General features: G+C 39.7%; 2 protein-coding genes across 2 annotated transcripts; one reads left to right on the top strand and one right to left on the bottom strand.

The window, feature by feature from the left end:
- The first annotated feature begins 4159 nt into the window (after nt 1-4159).
- Nucleotides 4160-15079, top strand: LOC308083974 (GA-binding protein subunit beta-1-like). Its single transcript, XM_080426423.1, has 8 exons — nt 4160-4305; nt 5465-5572; nt 6997-7164; nt 8415-8609; nt 9351-9465; nt 10195-10359; nt 10831-10952; nt 12214-15079. Exons 2-8 carry the CDS (start codon nt 5465-5467, stop codon nt 12769-12771), a joined length of 1431 nt encoding a protein of 476 aa, XP_080282549.1. The 5' UTR covers nt 4160-4305; the 3' UTR covers nt 12772-15079.
- A 5176-nt stretch (nt 15080-20255) lies between these two features.
- On the bottom strand, nt 20256-20507 carry LOC308084256 (cortexin-3; the record flags this gene model as incomplete). Its single annotated transcript, XM_080426813.1, has 1 exon — nt 20256-20507. One exon carries the CDS (start codon nt 20505-20507, stop codon nt 20256-20258), a length of 252 nt encoding a protein of 83 aa, XP_080282939.1.
- Nucleotides 20508-22168: the final 1661 nt, after the last annotated feature.

The raw sequence follows: 22168 nt of genomic DNA, 5'->3' as shown, positions 1-22168 counted from the left end.
GTTTTAGTCGACTAAATATAAGATTTTAGTCGACTAAATCTGCAGTTAATTTTGTTGACAAAATTTTATTTTGGCAGGCCTTGGTGGCGTAGTAATGGCTGATTTTACACTTGGTTGCATGCTGAAAATAGCCGATCTTATCTTGTAGATCTGCTATTTTCAGAGCACGACACCCAAGTGCAACCAAACATAAAATTACTTGTCTTTTAGTTCTACTGGATCTCTTCGCCACTAGTCCCTCCCTAACATTTTAGTCTAGTTTTTATTTGTTGACAACGTATTGACAATTTGTTGAAATTGTCAATACATTTAATCTTAGTTTTAGTCATTATAGCTTAGTTTTTATTTAGTTTTCGTCAGTGAATAAAGGTAGTCGACGAACATTCTTCGTCATAGTTTTAGTCTACGAAATTAACACATGGTGTGCGTTACAAAATCTGCATATATGACATATGCACAGATTTTTGTAACAGACACAATATCTACTATGTAAGCAAGTATGCAGGCAATCAATGTTTGTAACTTAATGTTTTCTGTGAGGGTCTGATGAGTGTTTAAAGTAAATTAATTGCCACTCTCTTGACAGAAATCCTTCTCCTTTTCTGCATCATCCAAAAACCTTAGACATGTTCTAGTATAACAATTCCATGTTTCAGATTTACCATGTTATTTCCTATATCAAACCTTGTAATAATAACCAAAGGATAATTAAAAAAACACAAGGATTGGTATTTATTCATCCTTTATTTTGCCGGGAAGGTCCCATTGAGATACAATAATCTTACTCCAGAGAGTACTGGTAAAGATGTCAGCAGTTTCTGTCACATGATCACATAAAGTACAAAGAAATGCTTGCATTTAAAAAACATACATATACCATTGCTATCCAAAACAGTCCACATCAAATAAAGGTTATGTGAAAATTAAGAAACAGTTTCATTACTTTAGGTTACTCAGTCTTAGCCTGGTAAACCCCTCCCTCCGGATCTCATTTCCATTTAATGCAAATGAGGGGGGGGGGGTTACCAGGCTCAGTCCCGGACAGGATGACAAAAGATTGTGTTAATAGTGTTAAATAGCTCTATATTCCAATAGTAATCATTGCTATAGTGTTTTTTCTTTTTTAGAAAACACGTTTTCAATTTTGGACAGGCCTACTAATTTCATCTAATCAGGAGAGAGAACTCATAGGATAAACAAGTGAAATTGGAATTGGAACACTATAAAACTGAAGCTGATAAAAGGGTTCTCTCACCTCAGCCTGATTGGAGGAAATAGGTGACACACACCTGTAAAATTTGTATTCTGTCCATTAAAGAGCTGGAGAGACGGGGAAACTCCTGTTACTGGACAAATTTCACTTATGCAATGACTACTATCAGAACATAGAGATTTAACTTTTTAACAAGGAACTTGTGTTTTAATGGGGGGAATCACTTAAACTTACAGCTCCTTACAGTCAGAGTGAATTTGGAACAGCAGAATATAACAGAAAATGGCATTGCTGATAACATGTTACATGTATTTATTTATTTACACCTGTATTCTCACTGGTGGAAAAAGTACTCACATTATTTACTTAGGTAAAAGTATCAATATCACAATGTAGAAATACTCTGTTACAAGCAAAAGTCCGGTATTCAAATGTTACTTTCATTCATGGTACCATAGCGCCACAAAGGCCTTAAAATCAAGGCTCCACATCCCAAAATAAACTGGTCAGGCTACTGCTAGGCCTTACATCTACAACTCATTTAACCCCTGCTCACTTTGCTAGGGTGGGATGGCTCAGGGTAGAGGACAGAGTACAGCAACTTGCAATGGGCCTGTTCCACAAGATACACTACACCACAAAGACGCCCATGTACCTGTCAAACTACTTCAAAAACGCCAATGACTTCCACAATCACAACACCAGAGGGAGCTCCACAAATCACGTTCAAGACAGATTTGGGTCTAACAAGGGGTTCAATTTGTTCTATGCCACAAAAATGTGGAATGCCCTACCAACAGTTATAAAAACATGTGAATCCTTACTCTCCTTCAAAACCGCTCTAGAAGAGCACTTACAGGTGGCTGCAATTCGGAACTGCCCCCCCCCCGAACGGTTTACTGTACATATTTTTTTTCCCTCGATTTCTACCCGTTGATATGATGTTTACTGTACATATTGTTTTAGATTTCTACCCGTTTATATGATGTTTTTGCATCGTAGTGTATATTTGTCTTTCATTAAATGTTTTGATGAATTGAATACACATGGACCCCGATGGATTGATTGATTGATGTACTTTATTTAGTACAAAAAGTACAAAGTACAAAAGTAGGTGCTCGCAGTGGTAAAGTCTCTGCCCACTACCAGGTTGTGGGTTCGAATTCACCGTGGTGCAACCAGCTTTGTCGGGTGTCTACGCGAACAATTGGCCCGTGTTCGGGGGGGGAAGCTGGGCGGGGAGGGTGATATTGCTTGGTCATGTACCAAGCAATATCCAGCCCGTAGACATGTACTCCTACGGGCTGGGGCGGCACCTGTCAGCGGGGAGTGTTGGGCGGGAGGAGTAGGATGAAGGCCATACGTCCTCCTGGTGGGGGCTCCTCACTGGCAGGTGAGTCAGTAGGATACGACAACACAGAAATGTGTGTGGGGAGGAATTAATTGACATAACGACTAAATTGGGGAGAAAAGGGGGTAAAAATAATTGGCTACTCTAAATTAAGAAAACATATTTTTTTTAAAGTACAAAAGTATTGGCATCAAAATATACTTACAATACCAAAAGTAAAAGTACTCATTCATTACACGGAATGTCCCATTTCACAAGTTTTCAAATGTATAAAAGTGCTTTGAAAATAACAGATCTGCTATTTTCAAATAGCCGGAGTATATATATTATATATAGGGCTGAGTGATTCATGTACTGTATAATTTGTAATATTAATCAAAATCTAGGAAGCAACTATTAACTTAAGTTTTCAAATTGTAGTGGAGTAAAAGTACCATATTTTCCTCTGAGATGTAGTGGAGTAGAAGTGAAAGACAAGTATTGAAAATACCTCAAATTGGTACTTAAAGTTGTACAATGCAGAATCACAAATAACGATTTTTAGCAACCTCTGCTGGTCACTACCGTCACTGCATACAATTTCCCTAGTCCTCGATTACCCAGAATTCCATTCGTTTTCACCGGAAGCCGGAAGCGTTTCAAAAAGCGATCTTTTAATTGTTTTATACTATCTACGGATCGTTTCTCTTAGCCAGTGGAGCATTAGTTACCATGAGCTGTGCTTTCTTTTTCTGTTCTTTTTCGATCTTCCAATCCTACATTATCTTAAAATCAGCGTGAGGTTCCTTTTTGTTAATAGCGCGGTAGTTCCTGGCCAAACAGGAAACCGTTGCGGTAGTTCCTGAGGACGTCGGCCACGACGTCATGACGTTGGCCAGGAACGTCATTTTCCCGGGAAAGTCCCCCCCGTACACGTTCAATAGAAAATATATAAATAAAAGGCTTCCGGGGGTGAAATTCACGGAGTGGGTGTTGTGAAACTTTTGCCACTCGCAAAAGATATACAATTTAACTTTAGTTTTGTTGAAAACGTTACCTAGTATTACTTTAAAATCAGCGTGAGGTTCCTTTTTGTTAATAGCGCAGTAGTTCCTGGCCAAACAGGAAACCGTTGCGGTAGTTCCTGAGGACGTCGGCCACGACGTCATGACGTTGGCCAGGAACGTCATTTTCCCGGGAAAGTCCCCCCCGTACACGTTCAATAGAAAATATATAAATAAAAGGCTTCCGGGGGTGAAATTCACGGAGTGGGTGTTGTGAAACTTTTGCCACTCGCAAAAGATATACAATTTAACTTTAGTTTTGTTGAAAACGTTACCTAGTATTACTTTAAGTACAGTACTTAGTATATGTACTTTCCACCACTGGTTACATGTATTTATTTATATATTTGTATTTAATTAAGGGCAGCTACCCATCTGACTTTATAGACCTTAGACAAAAAAAAGTGTTCATGTATTAATGATCACTGGCATTATTATATGCACTGACACTCACTGTCTCATCTGTCAAAACCCCTATGGCCCAAACATTTGAATTTGTGCGCCATGTGAGACTGCGCACAAGCACTTCCTTTTTCACTTCGAAGTGCAGCCGCCATATTTGACCCACAAATAATAAAAACAAATGATATCTTTGCTTAGCGAGGAAGTTTCGCAAAGTGCACCAATCAAAAACGAAAAACGCATTTCCACCAGCTTAATCCGACACTAGTAGCCCTTTTGGACATCTTCTTTTTAAGGCAAGTAAACAACGATTATTACTTATTTAATTCATTTTAATCCTTTCTTTCACAGCTTTTCCTCGACATCAGAAAGGGACCCCAACGTTAGCTCCGTGAACTCAAAGCACAGGACAAGCGTGCTATTTAACAACGCTATATTTGCAATCTATCCGCGCATTATAAGACGCAAACGTAATAATATATGATCTCAAACGCATCGCAGTAACAACAAGCAGATAAACGGATCATCGTAGTGAAGCTGAACAACAGTGGTGTTGTTCAGCTGATCGTCAGCAGCCAACACAACACAACACACTAGCGGATGTGGAAGTAGCATAATATAGCTGATGTGCCACCGTGTTTTAGTATCCGCAACTTCCACCGGAACAAAGCCAAATAACATGTCAAACCGTCTAACGTACCTCATTTAATATTTTTTTACACGATTATGTCTGCCGCGCTTTAGTATTGTGCCGTGTAAAAAGTGATTTCTAGAATCTAGTAGGTATGTGAACGAGTCAACGCTATAGGCCTTAAAGGACATATCGTTCAAAAATCCTGAAAAACAAAGGGGGAAAAGCATACACTTTTTATTATCTCTGGCCGAAGCATCCTATCAAATATTTTAAGTATAGTCGCGCTATTATTGTGTATATTAGCATTACACCGTTACAGACATCAGTACTGCGCCAGCATCTCTGAATCTTGGCGAATCTTCCCGAATAACTTGAAGTGTGTCCAAGTCAGTTTAAATAGCTTGGGTGGCTATAATAAACCTATAGTGATATTTCCCTTCACATACTTATTTTAATTGCATGTGAAACGATTATTGTGTACTAGGCCAACTAATTTGGGACAGTAGTAATATTTGTATTATACCCACTACCAAACACATTTGTTCCAGTTGGTTAGCATCCTTTGCATAGTGATTAATCACTGTATGTGCATCCCACAATTACATTCAAGGGAACATGAACATTGAATCAAGATAATTGAAAAAAGCAGTACAATTTAAAGGAAGAGATCATTGTGATAAATATCAAATATGCTTCTTTGCCATTTCAATTAGCACAAACATAAGGGAACTAAGGAGGAACGTTAGACTAATCCTGGATGGTAAACAATATATCTGTGTCTTTGAAATCACCATGCAAGCCTTTCTCATTCTGTCCAGTAGATGTCGCTTGTTTACCTCGGGAAGCGGTTGTTGGAGGCTGCGCGGTCTGGGCAAGACGATGATGTCAGAACCCTGATGGCCAATGGGGCTCCTTTCACCACAGACTGGGTGAGTGTGTTATGCATTTTTAATAACGATATAATTAATCTCTCATGTCATCCATATAGCATCAGTAGTTGAAGCCATTTCAAGCCAGAAGTCCTTAAGTGTATAACACACCCACGCCAAGCAGAATTTAAAACTGTAGCTTCTTCATGTAGATACAGAATATCAAAGTTAAACACTATACAATACGAGTAGAATATCAAACTTATACATTGCCCAAATCTGCACATGTGAAACAAATCTGGTATATTTTGTACATGAAACAAACTGCTCTGTTTGCATTGATATGTGAGACATATTATATCCCAGGAAACATGTTTATTTGTTATTTAATTTTCATTGATTGTTTAAATGTTACATTTAATGTAATCCATGTTTCTGTGTTATCCCTAGCCTGGTAAAGCCCCTCCCTCCGGAAAATCTCATTTCCATTTGAGAAATAAATGACAAATGAGATTTCCGGAGGGAGGGTTTACCAGGCTATGTTATCCCTACCTTTGAAACACATTTTCCTTTTGGGGACAGAAAGGTATAATGTTTTACTCGCAAGCAGCAACCCTTTGATTCGGGGCTACATCACCAAACCACATTTCCCCTCATTTACATTTTATATCTTCTAAGTTATATTATGACACTGCATGTATAATTTAGTGCACTCCAACATCCTCTACTAATGGAAATCTGCTCTCTATACTGTTCACTTTCATATTCCTAAGTATCATTTTTATATAACCCCAATAGCATGCACTGGAAAAATCATCAATGTTAATTTAACTCTGAAAGTGAAGAAACTACCCCCATATCTGTGTCGATTCTGACTCTCTCTGTGTTAGTATAACACTGAGGATTTTACTGTGAACCTGATATCACCCACCTCCCTTTCCTCTTTCATCCAAGGTCATTTTCTATGTTACATAGATTAAATGAAACTAGTCTATCTATTGCATCTGGTTGTATTATGTGTATTGGTTAAACAATTCAGTTAGTTTGATATTCTACAGTACAATTGCGATTTACTACTAGTGTCACTATTACTCACCATTCATTACTACTAGTGTCACTCTTATTAACCATTCATTCATCACCACTAGTGTCACTCTTATTCACCATTCATTACCACTAGTGTCACTCTTATGCAACAGTTACTTCATGTCCCTCTCCATTCCTAATCACATGCTCCCCTCTGATATTCTTTTTCTTTCACCAGCTGTAATTTTTTCTAGGGTTATTTTAGTATCACAGGGGTTACTTTATTTTATCTGTGATCAGGACACGTTTCTCTAACCGTTGCACTATTATTATTAGTGTGTGTAGGAACTTATTCAGTCATTGTGATTTGCTCTGTCTGGATCAGAGCATCAGCCAGATGTCTTAAATGTAAACATAAATGTAATGTGACTTTTCAAAATGTCTTCCTTATGCTATAGCTGGGCACATCCCCCTTACATCTAGCGGCTCAGTATGGTCACCACTCCACAGCCGAGGTGCTGCTCCGTGCAGGCGTCAGCAGGGACGCACGCACCAAGGTGGACAGGACCCCACTCCATATGGCAGCAACAGAGGGCCACTCTAGTATAGTGGAGCTGCTTGTTAGGGTAAGTGAAGTGAAGTGTGTGTGTGTGTGTGTGTGTGTGTGTGTGTGTGTGTGTGTGTGTGTGTGTGTGTGTGTGTGTGTGTGTGTGTGTGTGTGTGTGTGTGTGTGTGTGTGTGTGTGTGTGTGTGAGAAACAGTGGGTGTAGTGAATCCTCTTACTTTCCTTATAGACGTGTCACATTGTTCATCATGTGGAAACTTGTCTGAACATCAACAAATGAAGTGCTTTGAAACATCTGTCAGAGATTCATAACTGTGAGCTAATAATGGACTGCATCCATATCAGTGGCGGAGCGTCCGGGGAGGCCAGGGAGGCGTCCGCCTCCGGGCCCGCGGAGGGCCTGGAGGGCCCGGGCCGTCAGATAATAAATCGGTAAAATCAGGCAAACATTTTAATTAAACAACATAACCCTAACATAACCCTACCCTAAAACCGAAATAAAGTGACAAAAAGCCCCCCAAAAAGTGACCGAATCCGCCCAAAAGCCCAAAAGCCCCCCAAAAAGTGACCGAATCCGCCCAAAACCCACGTCCCGTGCTGCGTGCATGCGCAAGGGGGGCCTGATCACTGTGCTGTGCCTCCCGGCCCGGCTTTGAGTTGTTCCGCCACTGATCCATATATTACTTTTAGTGTGTTGATAATGTTTTGGTTTTTCTTTTCTCTGTTGGTTTTTCTTTTCTCTGTTGAAAAATACACACATATGGCTTTTACCCAATGAAGCATTCATTAATAATACATCATTGTGAAAGTTTTTATGCCCGCTTTTACATGAATATATAATGTATTCTGAAACTCCAAGCTGGCACCTGTTTTTGTTGCTGGTTCTCATTCTGCTTAAACTGAGACAAGAATCAATACCGAGTCAGTGTTTTCTTCTTTTTTTTCTTCAACGAATCAGACTTTTTTGTTTTATAATCCCACACATTAAGATTCAGTCACATGGTTCAATAATACGCACCAGCAACACCCAGTGTGCTAGACTGCTGGCTTGATTCATTATAAATTATTTATGTTACTGTAGGTTTATTCAGTTAAAGTAAATTGGATTGTTTTTGGTAGTGGCGCTGTAGACAGGCTCTCATGCAGTTAAATTTGCCTTTTGTATTCTTAAATTATTACTTGTGTTACTCCTTTTTTATACCTGTTTTAATTGATATCTAATGAATATTTATTGTTGTTTTATCCTTTGTAATATAATATGGTATAATTGTCTTTTTTCCCACCACCTGGGGGTGCCATATGGCCATGTAGAGTGGTGCAGACATCAATGCTAAGGATATGCTGAAGATGACTGCTCTCCACTGGGCAGCCCAGCATGGCCACAGAGAGGTGGCTGAGCTGCTGCTCAAATATGGAGCCGATGTTCACACCCTCAGCAAGTTTGACAAAACACCCTTCGACATCGCCATGGACACCAGCAACACTGAGCTGATGATACTCCTGCAGGTGAAAGCAGGGAGGATGACACTGGGAGAGAGAGTGAGAGTGATGAGGTCATACAGAGAGCGATAGTGGGGGGAGAGAGGGAGATGGACAGAGGAAGCAATAGAGAGGCAGTGAGACAGAGATGGGTAGAGAGACAGAGAGATGGGGAAGAGAGGTAAAGCGAAGGAGAAAATGACAAAATGAGATAGACAGTGTGTGTGTGAGTGTGTGTTTGCGCACGTGCGTGCATGTGTGATATTGCTTCCATGTACATGTGTGTGGTGTATGCGCAAGCGTGGTTTGTATCATTTCAAATGTGCTTGAAATTCCTAAGTGTGAAACAAGAAAGCCTCCCGTTGGACGCTGCCTCTCCCAGCAGTGTTGCCATGGTTTCAATAGAACCTCTCCGTGGCTCAGAAGCAGCCATGTTACAGATAGTCCACTAATTTTCCACCACAATACCCACATTCACAGACCGTTTCACAGAGGAATGGCTTAGGCCTTATGATATAAATAGATTATTACTTTAACTAAAAGAGATAGTTTTGGAGGATTAATCCACTCTGTGAAATCGACTAAGCTGTAATGGTGGCTGGGTAGGAACAGAATATTCCTAAACGTGACATGGAAATTTACATAACCTCTGCATTCTCCCACTACGGCTTTATGTAATGGAGGTGTTTAGGCTTTGGTTAGCATGCAGGACATTCTGTGTTACAGTTGGATAACATCTCACTCTGTGTATGTGTGTTTTGTCGATAGGACGTAATGCAGAACCAAGTGAACATGAACCCAGAGCCCCAATACATAATCCCTACAGGGGGGATGGTGAACCTCGCGGACCTCGTTACCACCAGCACCACTAGGACCACCACAAGTAAGGACCCTGACACAGAGGTCCACTCAGCCAGATAGATCAATGATGTATTGTATTGTATACAAATAGCATTCATACAGTATGTCCACATATCATGATGATATTCATTTATGGATGATATACAAATAGCATTCATATGTCCACAGATCATGATGACATCCATTTATGGATGATTTGCAAATATCATACTGTACATACGTCCATAGAACGTATAGGGGTTCCCAGTCTAAATGGGTTAACTACAAATGTAGAGTATTTAATGAGTATTTGTAGTACTATAAAAATGAATGCAAAATGCTTGTGTTACTAGCTGAAAACAATTGTCTGGAGCCCTGTTTTATCCCTCCACCGTTCTCAAAATTCTACTATTCTGAATAGAAGGAATTTACATCACCACCCATCTAGATGAAATCAGTCTAATCAACATCTCTCATGCACGTTTGTTGGTTACAAGCATGTTGTGGAGAAGCTGTCTAAATCATTTAGGAATCCAGGCTTAAATAATTTCCAGAAAACAGTTTTATTTGTTAGGTGTGGTTGAATACTGGTACTGTATGACGATAAATATACAACAGCAATTCAAAACATAACGTTATTATTAGCATAGCTTTAAATCGACATACTCTTTCCTGCTCCAATATTTAATATGAGGTGTACATGATCATTTACGTGTGAAAGAGTAGTGCTTGGTTGTTCCCTACCCACACAGCAATCTGTTCTCTCCCTCAGTCAAAACAGAAGATACAATTGCTGCCGAATCAGTAGACTCAGCCATTCAGCATGCAGTGAGCGAAGGAGGTCAGAGGGTCATCACCATAGTGACAGATCAACATGGCAACCTGCAGCCAGCTGGCCTCGGGCAGCAGTTTTTCGTCACCATGCAGGGAACGCAAAGTGAGTAGGAAACTCCTTTTTTCTTTTTTTGTGTGTCTTTTTTTAATTGCTTGATTTAAGAACATATCAAGATATATATGATATAAGTTATGATATATAACTTCATATATCATAGGAAGTTCAGGCTTACTTAATTTGTGTCACCATGAGGTAAAATATCCACAATTCTTCAGTTCTGTATCGACTTTTTATAATGGATGTTAATCCTCTGAAACCCATTTCAGGATATAATGTATGGATAGATTGACAACAGACGCACTCACATAGTGAGTCAACTGACTGTAAAGCCTGAGAGTTATATTTAGTTGCACGTAGGACGACGGGTATCGAAAATAGCAAATCTACAGCACAACACATTGTGAGCAGCTTGTAGATAGACTATTTTTGGTACACGATACCCATGCACAACTAAGTATAAATCAGGCTTAACTATTTTGAAGTTGTGTTGCTCTAAGACTCTTGTGTCTCCAGTGGTGGCGGTGCCAGCCAGTGCCATCACAGAGGAGGTGGTCGAGGACGAACCTCAGCAGACTGTGCCCGTACGCAAGAGGAAGGTTGAAAATACAGCTAATCATACCAGCCCTAAAGACAAGGTGAGCTAATAGCAGCCATTTACGCCACTACTTGACCACCGAAAACACTGCTGTCTGTCACTCTCTGTAAATGTGATCATGTGGACATGTTTATTTGACATATTCCTTCATTCTCCATATATTAAATTGGCCCTGATGTCCTTATTTTGTCATTCTAGGCTTAAAAGTTTTCTACAATAGCAGATCTACAAGCTCACAATGCGTTGCAAGCTTGTAGATCGGCTATTCTCAAAATAATTTAGTAATATATTAGCAAATAATATATTGCTTATATCTTTTATTTAATGTAGTTGTAGTGTAGAAACATTATGACAGCTCAATGGTAGCAATAGAAGTCAACCATTAAATAACATTGCGTGTTTTATTAGCATTTAGCTGGTGCTGTCATCCAGAGCGATGTAATGAGGCAGTTGAGAATGATAAATGATAAAGAATCGTGACCATTGCAGAATTAAAACAATAGAGAATAGTGTAAGGTCCAAAGCCACAGCACCCTTACTATGGATGTACAGTTTACAAATGAGGCATTTAGCAGTCGCTCTTACAAAGTGAGAGATCAGCGTAAGCACCATGAACTCTGGTCAGCCAACATCAGGGTAAGTGCTAGAGTAATTAGAGTGCTAAGGAAAGTATGTGCTACAAAGTAACGAGGATTTTGCCGGTAGATATTAAACCTAGCATCTGTCTAAATAATATTCTTAACATCTGTGAGCATGTATACATGATCTGTCTTAAGTAACATACTTAAAACTCAATCACACTCAATAGTGTAGTGACTGTATGGGGACATAATTCACCATTTCTGGAGCAGGACAGACATTGTCCCTTTCAGGGAGGGTTTCTGGGTAGCTGGGGTGATGTCATATTGCTGCGCCTCTAGGCCGTTGTTGTGAGAAAAATAAAGGAGATCTTGTGTGCTGGCTTGTGTGCTCATAGTGAGAAGTTGCAGTATAATACAAGTTTAGATGCAAAGATATAAGGAGTGCTGAGTGGATGAGGTGAAGTGTGAAGAGGTGAGTTTTCAGAATGTGGTGGAAGATGGGGACTGACTCTGCAGATATGAGAACTATTTAATTTACCCCTCACCCCTTAACCACTTGAACTCTGGCGAAAGTTTCCACTTTATTTAAGAAAACAGCAGATGTACAAGCTCATATGGCATCACGATGCAAAGCGTTGCAAGCTTTTTATAGAAGATTTAAGGGGTTAATCTGTTCAGCTAATTGATACTCACCTCCATTTGCCTGCGCTCTCCCCGCAGAAGGTCAAGGACAGCCGTGAGCAGCTGGAACGGCAGCTACATGAGGCCAACAGGAAGGCCCAGGAGTACCGGCAGCAACTCCTCCAGAAGGAGCAGGAGGCAGAGCAGTATCGTGTGAGACTGGAGGAGGCCATAGCCAACAGCAACAGCAACAACACCACCACCACCATCTCCATCTCCACTACTACCGCTACCGACGCGGATACAACGGCGACCAGCAGCGCTGTGGCGATGGAGGAGAGCGTGCAGGAGGTGGTTGAGGAGCAGCAGGAGATCACAGAGGTAGTCGTCATGGAGAAGAAGACGGTGGACGAGGAGAGGGTGGAAGGAGAGGAGGACGCGTCAGATGCAACAGAGAAGAAAGAAATTGAGGAGGATGCAGGAGGAGCGAACATTCCAGAGGATGCAATCCTGGTCAACGAGGGTGACTTGGACCCTGGGGAGGGCGACCAGCTGGTGGTGGAGGACGCTGACGAAGGGGAGGCGTCCCCGAGCAAGGCTTCCACCCCCAAGCGTGGCCGGGGGAGGGGCAGAGGCAGAGGGAGACGCAGACGCTAGTGGCATGTTCTTTTTTTTATTGTTCCTGTCATTATCATTTTAAGCTCTATAGTAGTTTTTACATAGGAAGTACATGCTTTCCCAATATGCCAGTGATGAAGCCATTGGTTAGTGTTTTACAAGCTCATGTTGAGCCTCATTAGAGAGAGGAAGCAGTCACACCCATAGACTTTGTTGACACTCAGTTCTCAGTTGTTCACGACTATCATTTTTAGGTTCTTCTTACCTCTTGGTTCCCTTATACTTTCAGCATGCTATGGTGCTACCAACTGGAGGGAGTAAAGAAATGGCCTCAGAAGTTGTGAACCTCCTGGTAGCACTACAGGTGGCACTCAACTCAAACCAGCAGACTGTAGCAGGTACTTTGAACACAAATGTAGCCTTAAACTTTTAGACGATTAAACGTTTCATTGCTTTTGAGTGGCTGCTAAAAAAAACCTGTAAGGACTGAAGTGAGTTCAATTTAAATGAGCCCTGATTCTCTTCCTCTCATTTATATTCTTGTTTTAATGTGGGATTGAATATGACCACGTTTTATAGGCTGTGTCCTCTATCTTCCATGTCATGTAATTGTAAAAAAGAAAAAAAAGAATGTTATCATCTTATTGTCTGTCTTAACATTAGTCAATGTATTATTAATAGCATTTTAGCCTCCCTGATATTTTGACATGTCCTTGACATTGATGACTGTATCAATGTTTTATTACATAGGTGTGAGAGGTGGCAGCAGTGGTCTGTGATTCAGAGATACATAGATATGGTGTGGGCAAGGTAGCAAACTACACGAACAGACTAACCTACAGTAAGAATACATAGACAATAAATGCATACAGGAAGAGGGAGAGTTACATTCTGCATCGGGCATTATAATGAACGCATGTTACGCATATATAATGACACCGGATATGGTAATTGGAATTCAAGTTATTGAAATTGGTGCGATTAAGCTGATGATCAGTATGACTGATATAGCCACGATGCATTTGTATAATCCCGTGGCGTTTTGTTTTGTGGTGTGGAGTCACACTAAGACAGAGGTTGTATAGTTTTCCCATATATTTGTTCACAACCCTATTTCTCACTATTGTTGTCAAAATTGAATTAATGTACATTTATAAGTTATTATACAGTTCTGTGTTTTCTTTTTCCCTTTGTCTGATGGGAGCTGTTAATTTGAATCTGTCATTGATGGTTTGTGTTTGTATTGTCAAGCTGTAGTCTTACAGCGAATGCTTCTCTTGGGCTGGGCAAAATAATGTGTGATAGCATTTTTTTTTATTATCTTGAACAATTTAGTTTCCAACACTTCATAAAAGAAATAATGCTTACAGTTTGAGTAATTTATAGATTACTTTTCCAATGCAGTGCAACTTCATTTGTAGGCCAGAAACTGAACAGAACCAGAAAAACCTGTATTGAGTCGTCAGTCAGTAATGTTTGACTTTGACAATGATTCAACTCATAGCTAGACAGATTTTAACTTCACACAGCCGTCTAAACAGGGGAAAAAAGATTCTGCACTGTTTGTCTCTGTTTAGACCAGTGGTTGTCAAACATCTTTGGCCTTACACATATTAGGCCACATAACACCCCCCCCCCCCCTCCACCCATTTGAAAAGGTTTGGTGTCAGAAACCTCCACAAGAGAAGGTCTTAGTTGTTAGACTAGATTAAGTACAGAATTCTGCAACTATACTGAAGGTGGAGAAACCTAAGGTCTAAATTGTCATTCTCTCATTGGATTACCTTCTAGCTGGTGAAATTATATTGAAATTACCCACTTAAAACCTGCCATCCCAACATTGTGCATGTCATAGGCAGAAACCTTAAAAAAAATGCAAAAATACATTACAAGATATTTTTGAAATACAGTATAGTATTTAAATGGTTAAACTGTTCTTCATTTTGCTGGGGAACCCCCTCAAAGACCCCTAGGGGTCACCGGACCCCACTTTGAGAACCACTGGTTGAGACAACAATCATAAGATGTTCAGAACTGTACCATAAAGAGATGAATATCACATTTCCATTATGACATGTCCTGTCACCAGGGGCTCTCAAGTCTCTCAAACTAGTTGGGGTAGATTGTAGCACTACACTTTTATGTTATTTTGTCAACTCAGTTATCTGATTTATGACCATTATGATTATGACTTATTTTTTTGTGGTGTGGGAAAGAAACACATTTGGGAAATTAAAGTAAAAAAAAAACTGTTACATAATTTTGTATTTGGAATACACATTTTGTAAACTATTTTTAGAATAAATAAATATGCTCATTATTATTCTGGGCATGCTTTTCACATTCATTTTGCAACATTATCATGTGACTTGATACTGACCATAAGACTGACATGATACTAACCATGATTCTGACCATAATACTGACCATGATACTGACATGATTCCGACCATGATACTGATCATTATACTGACATGATTCTGATCATGATTCTGACCATAAGACTGACATGATACTAACCATGATTCTGACATGGTACTCACCATGATTCCGACCATGATACTGACCATTATACTGACATGATTCTGATCATGACTCTGGCATGATACTGACCATAATCCTGACATGATACTGACATGATACTGACCATAATACTGACCATGTTTCAGACCATTATACTGACCATGATACTGACCATAATACTGACATGATACTAACCATGATTCTGACCATGATACTGACCATGATTCTGACCATGATACTGACCATGATTCTGACCATGATACTGACCATGATTCTGACCATAATACTGACATGATGCTAACCATTATACTGACATGATACTGACCATGATTCTGACCATAATACTGACATGATGCTAACCATTATACTGACATGATAATGACCATGATATTGACATGATACTGACCATGATTCTGACCATGATACTGACCACGATACTAACCATGATACTGACAGGATACTGACCACGATATGGTGCTGCTGACTATGTTTAATAACTACGGTACTGACTATGGTGCTGACATTGGTGCTGACTATGGTTAATGACTATGGTGCTGACTATGGTTAATGACTATGTGCTGACTATGGTACTTGAGTACTATAGAGATGACTATAGATATGACGTACATGACTATAGAGATGACTGTAGAGATGACTATAGTACTTGGCTATAGAGCAGTGTAGATGTTATCATTTTAAAATTTTGTTTTAGTCCAGTTTCAATCGCCCTTGGTAGTTTTTATAATATTTAGTCAACCTCATCCTGTTTTTGTTTAGTCAAGTTTTAGTCGACTAAAAGTCGAGCATTTTAGTCTTTACTGTATCTTAGTCCAACAAAACATTAAGTATTTAGTTTAATTTTAGTCAACAAAAACAGTTTACATTTTAGTCTAGTTTTAGTCAATTTATAACTCTTTTAGTCTACTTTTATTCCATGAAAACTTTTGATTTTACCACACTGATCCCAGTACAACCCAACACTAAACACCTGGTTATAGAACCAACGTCCAGTTCTACCAACTGATCCCAGTACAGCCTGACAACACAGGGGGTCGGGGACCCCTAGGTGGTCCTTAGATTTAAAATAGAGGGCCACCAAATGTTTGTGTGATAGGATTCTTTTTCTTTTTCATTAACCAATTGAATCCTAGCCTAATTGAACCCTAGCATCCCTATTCTGAGGGGAACATTTGCCGAAAATAGCAGATCTACAAGCTCCCTATTTTTGGCAAAGAGATTTGGTGTACAGGGAAAAGAGAGTGAACCAAGTATAGAGCCAAATGTCAAGTTTACTAAGTATTGAGGGTTTAAAGGTTCTATGACATTCATTTTCACTTTTTTTTATTTTTTGTGTTTTTTTGGGGGTTTTATGACCTCAATTACACCCAAAAAATCTGAACTTTGAACATTCAGTGGATTTTCTGTGGTCTGGGGTTTTCTGAATAATTAGGCTGAAAAGTAATCTGAGCTTGGCCCTTCGGCAGTGAGGTCACAGCCGATTAATCCCGCCCACTCTCCTCCTCGCCCCTCCCCTCCCCTATCCTTTCCTTTGGGGGGGGGGGGGGGAGCAGAGGCGATGATTGACAGGCAAAATCCCTCACCAGCGACACCCCGACACCCGCAGGCAAAGATTTATTTTTTCATTGCAGTTGAAAAGGCTTTAGAAATGTGAGAGAAAAACACCTGCCATGGATCAATGGAGTGGATTTTTTTGTTAAAACTTTCTATACACGTTTGAAGGACCATGACAAAGACTTTTAATGTGTGGTAAAACTGAACGTCATGAAACCTTTAAGTGGTACATTTCTGAAAATCAACATATTAATAGAAAAAATTATGTGTAAACAAACAAACAAACAAACAAACAACATGAATTTACACATCACTGATGATAGTGCTGTCAAATAAGTCTATGAAGCTATCTATTAAATCTATTAAAAGGTTTGATCTGCAATACAATTTTGTACAACATGTAGCGGTGGTCACTGCTTCATCTCTCTCTCGTCTAAGGGGTCCTTGGCCTGAAAAACATTGAATTTCCCTGGTATAGAACCAATACCACACTGATCCTAGAACAGCCTAACAAGACACCTGGTTATAGAACCAATGTCCAGGTCAACCGACTGATCCAAGTACAATACAGCCTAACAAGACAACACCTGGTTATAGAACCAATGTCAAGTTCAAAAGCTGACATTTTGTTTTTATAGTAATTGGGACATTCTGTTCCCAAATAGCAAAGAGCATTTTTAAATAGAAAGATGATGGACCGACTGTCCCCATATGAGGACATCGTTTTTTTGCATCCTGTGCAAAGACAAAGTTTAGTTATTATACTAATTAAGTCCTACTAATCCCAAATAGTTAGGAGAAATAAAAAATGCACACCAAACAAAAGCTCTGCGGTCTCAGGAGGTTAAGCATAGGCTGCATCAGTCTGCAGAGCTGTCCCACTGGTGAGTATTGAATTAGGCAATGGTAGCTTTAGACGTTTGTACAAATATAGGTTGGTTATTATTAATGGTAATGAGTTGACTATACACACATTCCCTTTGTAGGATTGGCTTACATTTTTAACCTGTGGATGTAAAATATCAAGATAATTACTAAATAACTGAAGCATTTATTTGGCACAGTACAATAGAGAAATTATAGGGTCCATTCCCCTGCTTGAATATGGAAAATGATATGCCGTTTCTATTACTGTGGCAGATAATTGCATATCTGTGAATTGGCTGTTGGTGATAGAGAGTAGATTGATATTCTGTATGCTATACTGGATCCGTCTCAGCTCAAAGAGCAGCCTGGGCCTGCAGCTGTAAAAAGCAGGTGTCTGTAGAGCTAGACAGTGTCTGGGTTCACAATGGCCACTGCTGGTAGCCACTGATAAAACCTTAAAGAGAGTACTAGCTTGAAAATGGCAAGGTTGATGGAAAAACTAATTCTACCCATACATTATTATTATTATCATCATCATTATCATTTACACATTTTATAGGTTGCTCTATCAGCCTATTCAAACAAAAAGACAAAAAGGCAAAGGTCTTCGATCTTTTTTTATTACAAAATAATGTGACTACAGGCAAACAAAACAGATTCAATAAAAGGCTCAAATATAGACAGGAAATAGCTGCTTAAGCAAACGACCAAGAGCTAACACATTATGATTAAAGCACTCCACCACTATCATGCATGTAGAAGGGACCTTGCGAGAAGAACATGCGAAAACACATCACCTTTAGCACAACATCGCAACATTTGCGACAGGTAGGAAAAAGGCCACAGCAGATCACAAGAACATCACATGTCAAAGTGTTGAAGCTCACTTCAGGTCCCAAATGGAACGGACAGGGTTTTACATCATAATCAAACAGGTTGTACAGTATGCCATCTCCATGAAGTGTAAAGATGCCTTCTGTTCAGTGATTGGCTATTTTTTCTCTCTCAGCTACCAACTATACTGTAAACAATCTACACTAATAAGGCGCACAGTTGAAACGTCCAAAGAAACAGCGACAACATTAGTTCATAAAGGGATATGTGTAAATGCGTTATCTTCATCATCACCACCATCATCATTTTGTGCAGATCTGGCATACCAACTGCCAATATACCATCTGCAGGCAGTAATACGCTGTTAGGTTTTATCATCTTAAATGGGCACTAGTACAACACTTAAGACAGACATATGAACCCCTTTTCTCTTGTTAAAACATCTATTTAGATTTTCATAATTAGGCACACGGTACAGCACAGTAAACATTTGGTTGTTGACATCTATGAGTGGAGACTAAAGGCCCACAGCCATAAGGAATGACTGAAAGGACCACAAAGTTTTGATTGTAGACATGATACAGTTAGCTTACTTACTGCTGGCAATGAAAAGCATGTGTCCATCTAAACACTTTCCAAAACTTAAAGGGAGGGCTTTTCTCGTAGCTATACATTTGAATGGGTTTCAAATAACTTTTTATTAAGGCTTAAGGCATTTAGTTCCTCTTAGCATCATCTGAGTCACATACCTCAATAAACCCACAGTATCATCAGTCAAACCCTGGTGCCTGCTCACAAATAAAGACAACGTAGTATTCACTGACAAAGACATTAATGTTAGGTTCTCCCGTTTTCTCTACAAATAGTTTTTAACACTGATTGTCTATGTTGTCAATAAAAACAATCGAAGGAGTTTGCAGACGTAAACAATAAAGATGATGATAGAAACACTGTTGTCTAAATGCTGTAGGTGTCAAAGATTTGAGATTCTTTGGGAATGAGATGTCAGGCGTCGTGATGGTGTTGGAAACGAGGTAGTCCACAGATACACTGTCAGATGAAGTCATGGATGGGATTAAGTCAAGGGTGAACCACATGTGTAGGGGTGCACCAATTAATCGAACTAATTTATGTAATACTAGATAAGATTATAAAAAATAATCCATTTCCAAAAATAGCAAAAATAGCAGATCTACAAGCTCACGGCGAGTTTCGATGCGACACGTTGTGAACTTGTAGATCGTTGTTTGTGCGTTACACCGTTGTACGACAAAGTATAAAATAGGGCTTAAGTGCTTAATGAGACTAATCGATTTAGTCGATTATAAAAAGTCCATTATAATTTTCTCGCGTAGATATGTTGATATGTAAAAACATAAAAAATTTATTAAAAACACGCTTCTCGATTATTCGATTAATTGAAAAAGGAATCGATAGAATAATCGCTACGAAAATTATCGATAGTTGCAGCCCTACACATGTTTTCTACATAATAATCCACTCAGCGTGGGTCCATTTGTCGTTCTAGTTGAGAATGCAATGATCTGGCAGTGATTTTGGCAGGGAAAGGCTTTAAATATTTTGGTGCCACGATAACCAATGATGATCCATGGCGGCCCAATAAGAGCCTGGTGATTTGGCAGTCATTTTGTTCTCTATGGTGAACTTCCTTAGAAGAAGGTATTTTGAAACATAAGATCACATCATCATCATCATCATCATCATCATCAGACAATGCGGTAGTCGAAGGTGTCCTTCTCCGTATGGTCTGTCCAATTGGAAGAGGGCATACTGCGGTAGGGGTCCAGCAGGATGCGGAAGCAGCGCACGATCAGGAGGGCCAGGAAGATGAAGAGAAGCAGCACAAAGACGAAGGCAGCCTTCTGTTCCAGGGTCAGGTAGGATGGCACATAATGGCCGCCGCCCGAGGAGGACAGTGTGCTGCTGAACAAGCCCTCGGCCATCCTGGGCACATCCATGTTGGATCTTCGTGGCTCCAGGTCTTTGTCAGTTGCTTCAAAGGTGTGATGTAATGTGAATATATTGGATAGACCTGTGTAACAATCAGAACACATGGATTTGAGATCAAAGTCTTAATGTATTTGATACTTGATAAACCACTATTACAATAGACTAGTGTTTCTCAACGGGGGTGGTATAGCCCCCCAGGGGGGCATACAGAGAAATTCTGGGGCTCTTGGGGGGTTTCTGAATTGTGTGAAGCTGCACGTTTTATATTGAGATGATGATGGAAGATTGGCTAGATTTGTAAGTGTTGAATGGGGTTTGGACAGTTGGAGGTCTGAAAAAGCTACTAAACTCAAAATTATATAAGCAACACAATACACAATAAAAAAAAATCTTACATTTTAATTGGGTGTGGGGCGGTAAGGGACTTTAATATTGATATAAGATAGGGGCACTGGCCCAAAAAAGGTTGAGAAACACTGCTATAGACAGTAACACCTTCAGTGTTCATTTAACTAATTTACCCTTATGGGTTACTTTTACCTACATTATAAACCCAATGACCATTTTGAAATGTGGGGCGATTATGCCATACCAATCGTACAGACAAAGATTGAAATGTTGTAGGTTGACAATACACATAACTAACATGCTTTTAAGAGAAAAGAGCAAGGTGGGTCCCCACTGCTGAGAATTTGTGTTTGGGTTCCTCACAAGCCACAACCCTGCTGTCACTTGTAAGAGGCCTGAGACACTTATGGGCCTGATGCCAGGCTCTGTGGGGCATCGTGAGAGAGTGGAGGGCATGGAAGGGTTGGCTCTCTTCGGTTATGCTTCCTTAAGCATGGAGCGCCGTCGGAGATTGACAATGTCTCCGGGGAGAGCAGTGGATGTGTTATAAGACGCTCATGGTGACAAGACAGACGGGTGCGCCACCTTTTTTCTTCTCGACAAATCTCTGCTTGATTCTCTGGAGAGCTGCTTTCAGCCCTGCCTCACTGTGACAGGCAGAGGACGGAACAGCGGCTAGTAATCCATCACACTTAAAGCTAAAAAATTATATTTCATTTGGGTACCTTGTGGTGCAGCCAGTTAGTGTACTGGTCAAATGCTCCCCACTCTTTCTACCCTCAGCTATCTGTCTCTCTACACTCTCCTAAAATATGGCTGTGTGTGTGTGTGTGTGTGTGTGTGTGTGTGTGTGTGTGTGTGTGTGTGTGTGTGTGTGTGTGTGTGTGTGTGTGTGTGTGTGTGTGTATGTATATATGTATATATATATATATATATATATATATATATATATATATATATATATATATATATATATATAGTGTTGTGGTGGGACGTGACTATTATTGAATTCATACATTTATTGGACTTTATACAATATTATGGAACTTTTTACATAAGATAGTGTTTTTATCACCTTTAGTGCACATGTATTTGTTTTTGTTTTATGAATTGTATGATCTATTTGCACATTACATGTAATGTATTACATACTGTACACTTATCCTTCCAATAGATCTGTCACTGATTCGAGCTTTAGCAGAGTTATAGTAATTTCTGAGCGGTCTTAGTTTTGTACCATATGTTCAACCATACATGTAGAAAACATTATGAATTTCATTTTTAAATAGGTACAATTTGTGACCCTGCCTCTCTGCCTCAC

The sequence above is a fragment of the Gymnoscopelus braueri genome (assembly GCF_963280865.1).
Source record: "Gymnoscopelus braueri genome assembly, chromosome: 4".
NCBI lineage: Eukaryota > Metazoa > Chordata > Actinopteri > Myctophiformes > Myctophidae > Gymnoscopelus > Gymnoscopelus braueri.
The sequence above is the reverse complement of the archived record's forward strand: the minus strand, read 5'-3'. Positions and strand labels throughout refer to the sequence as shown.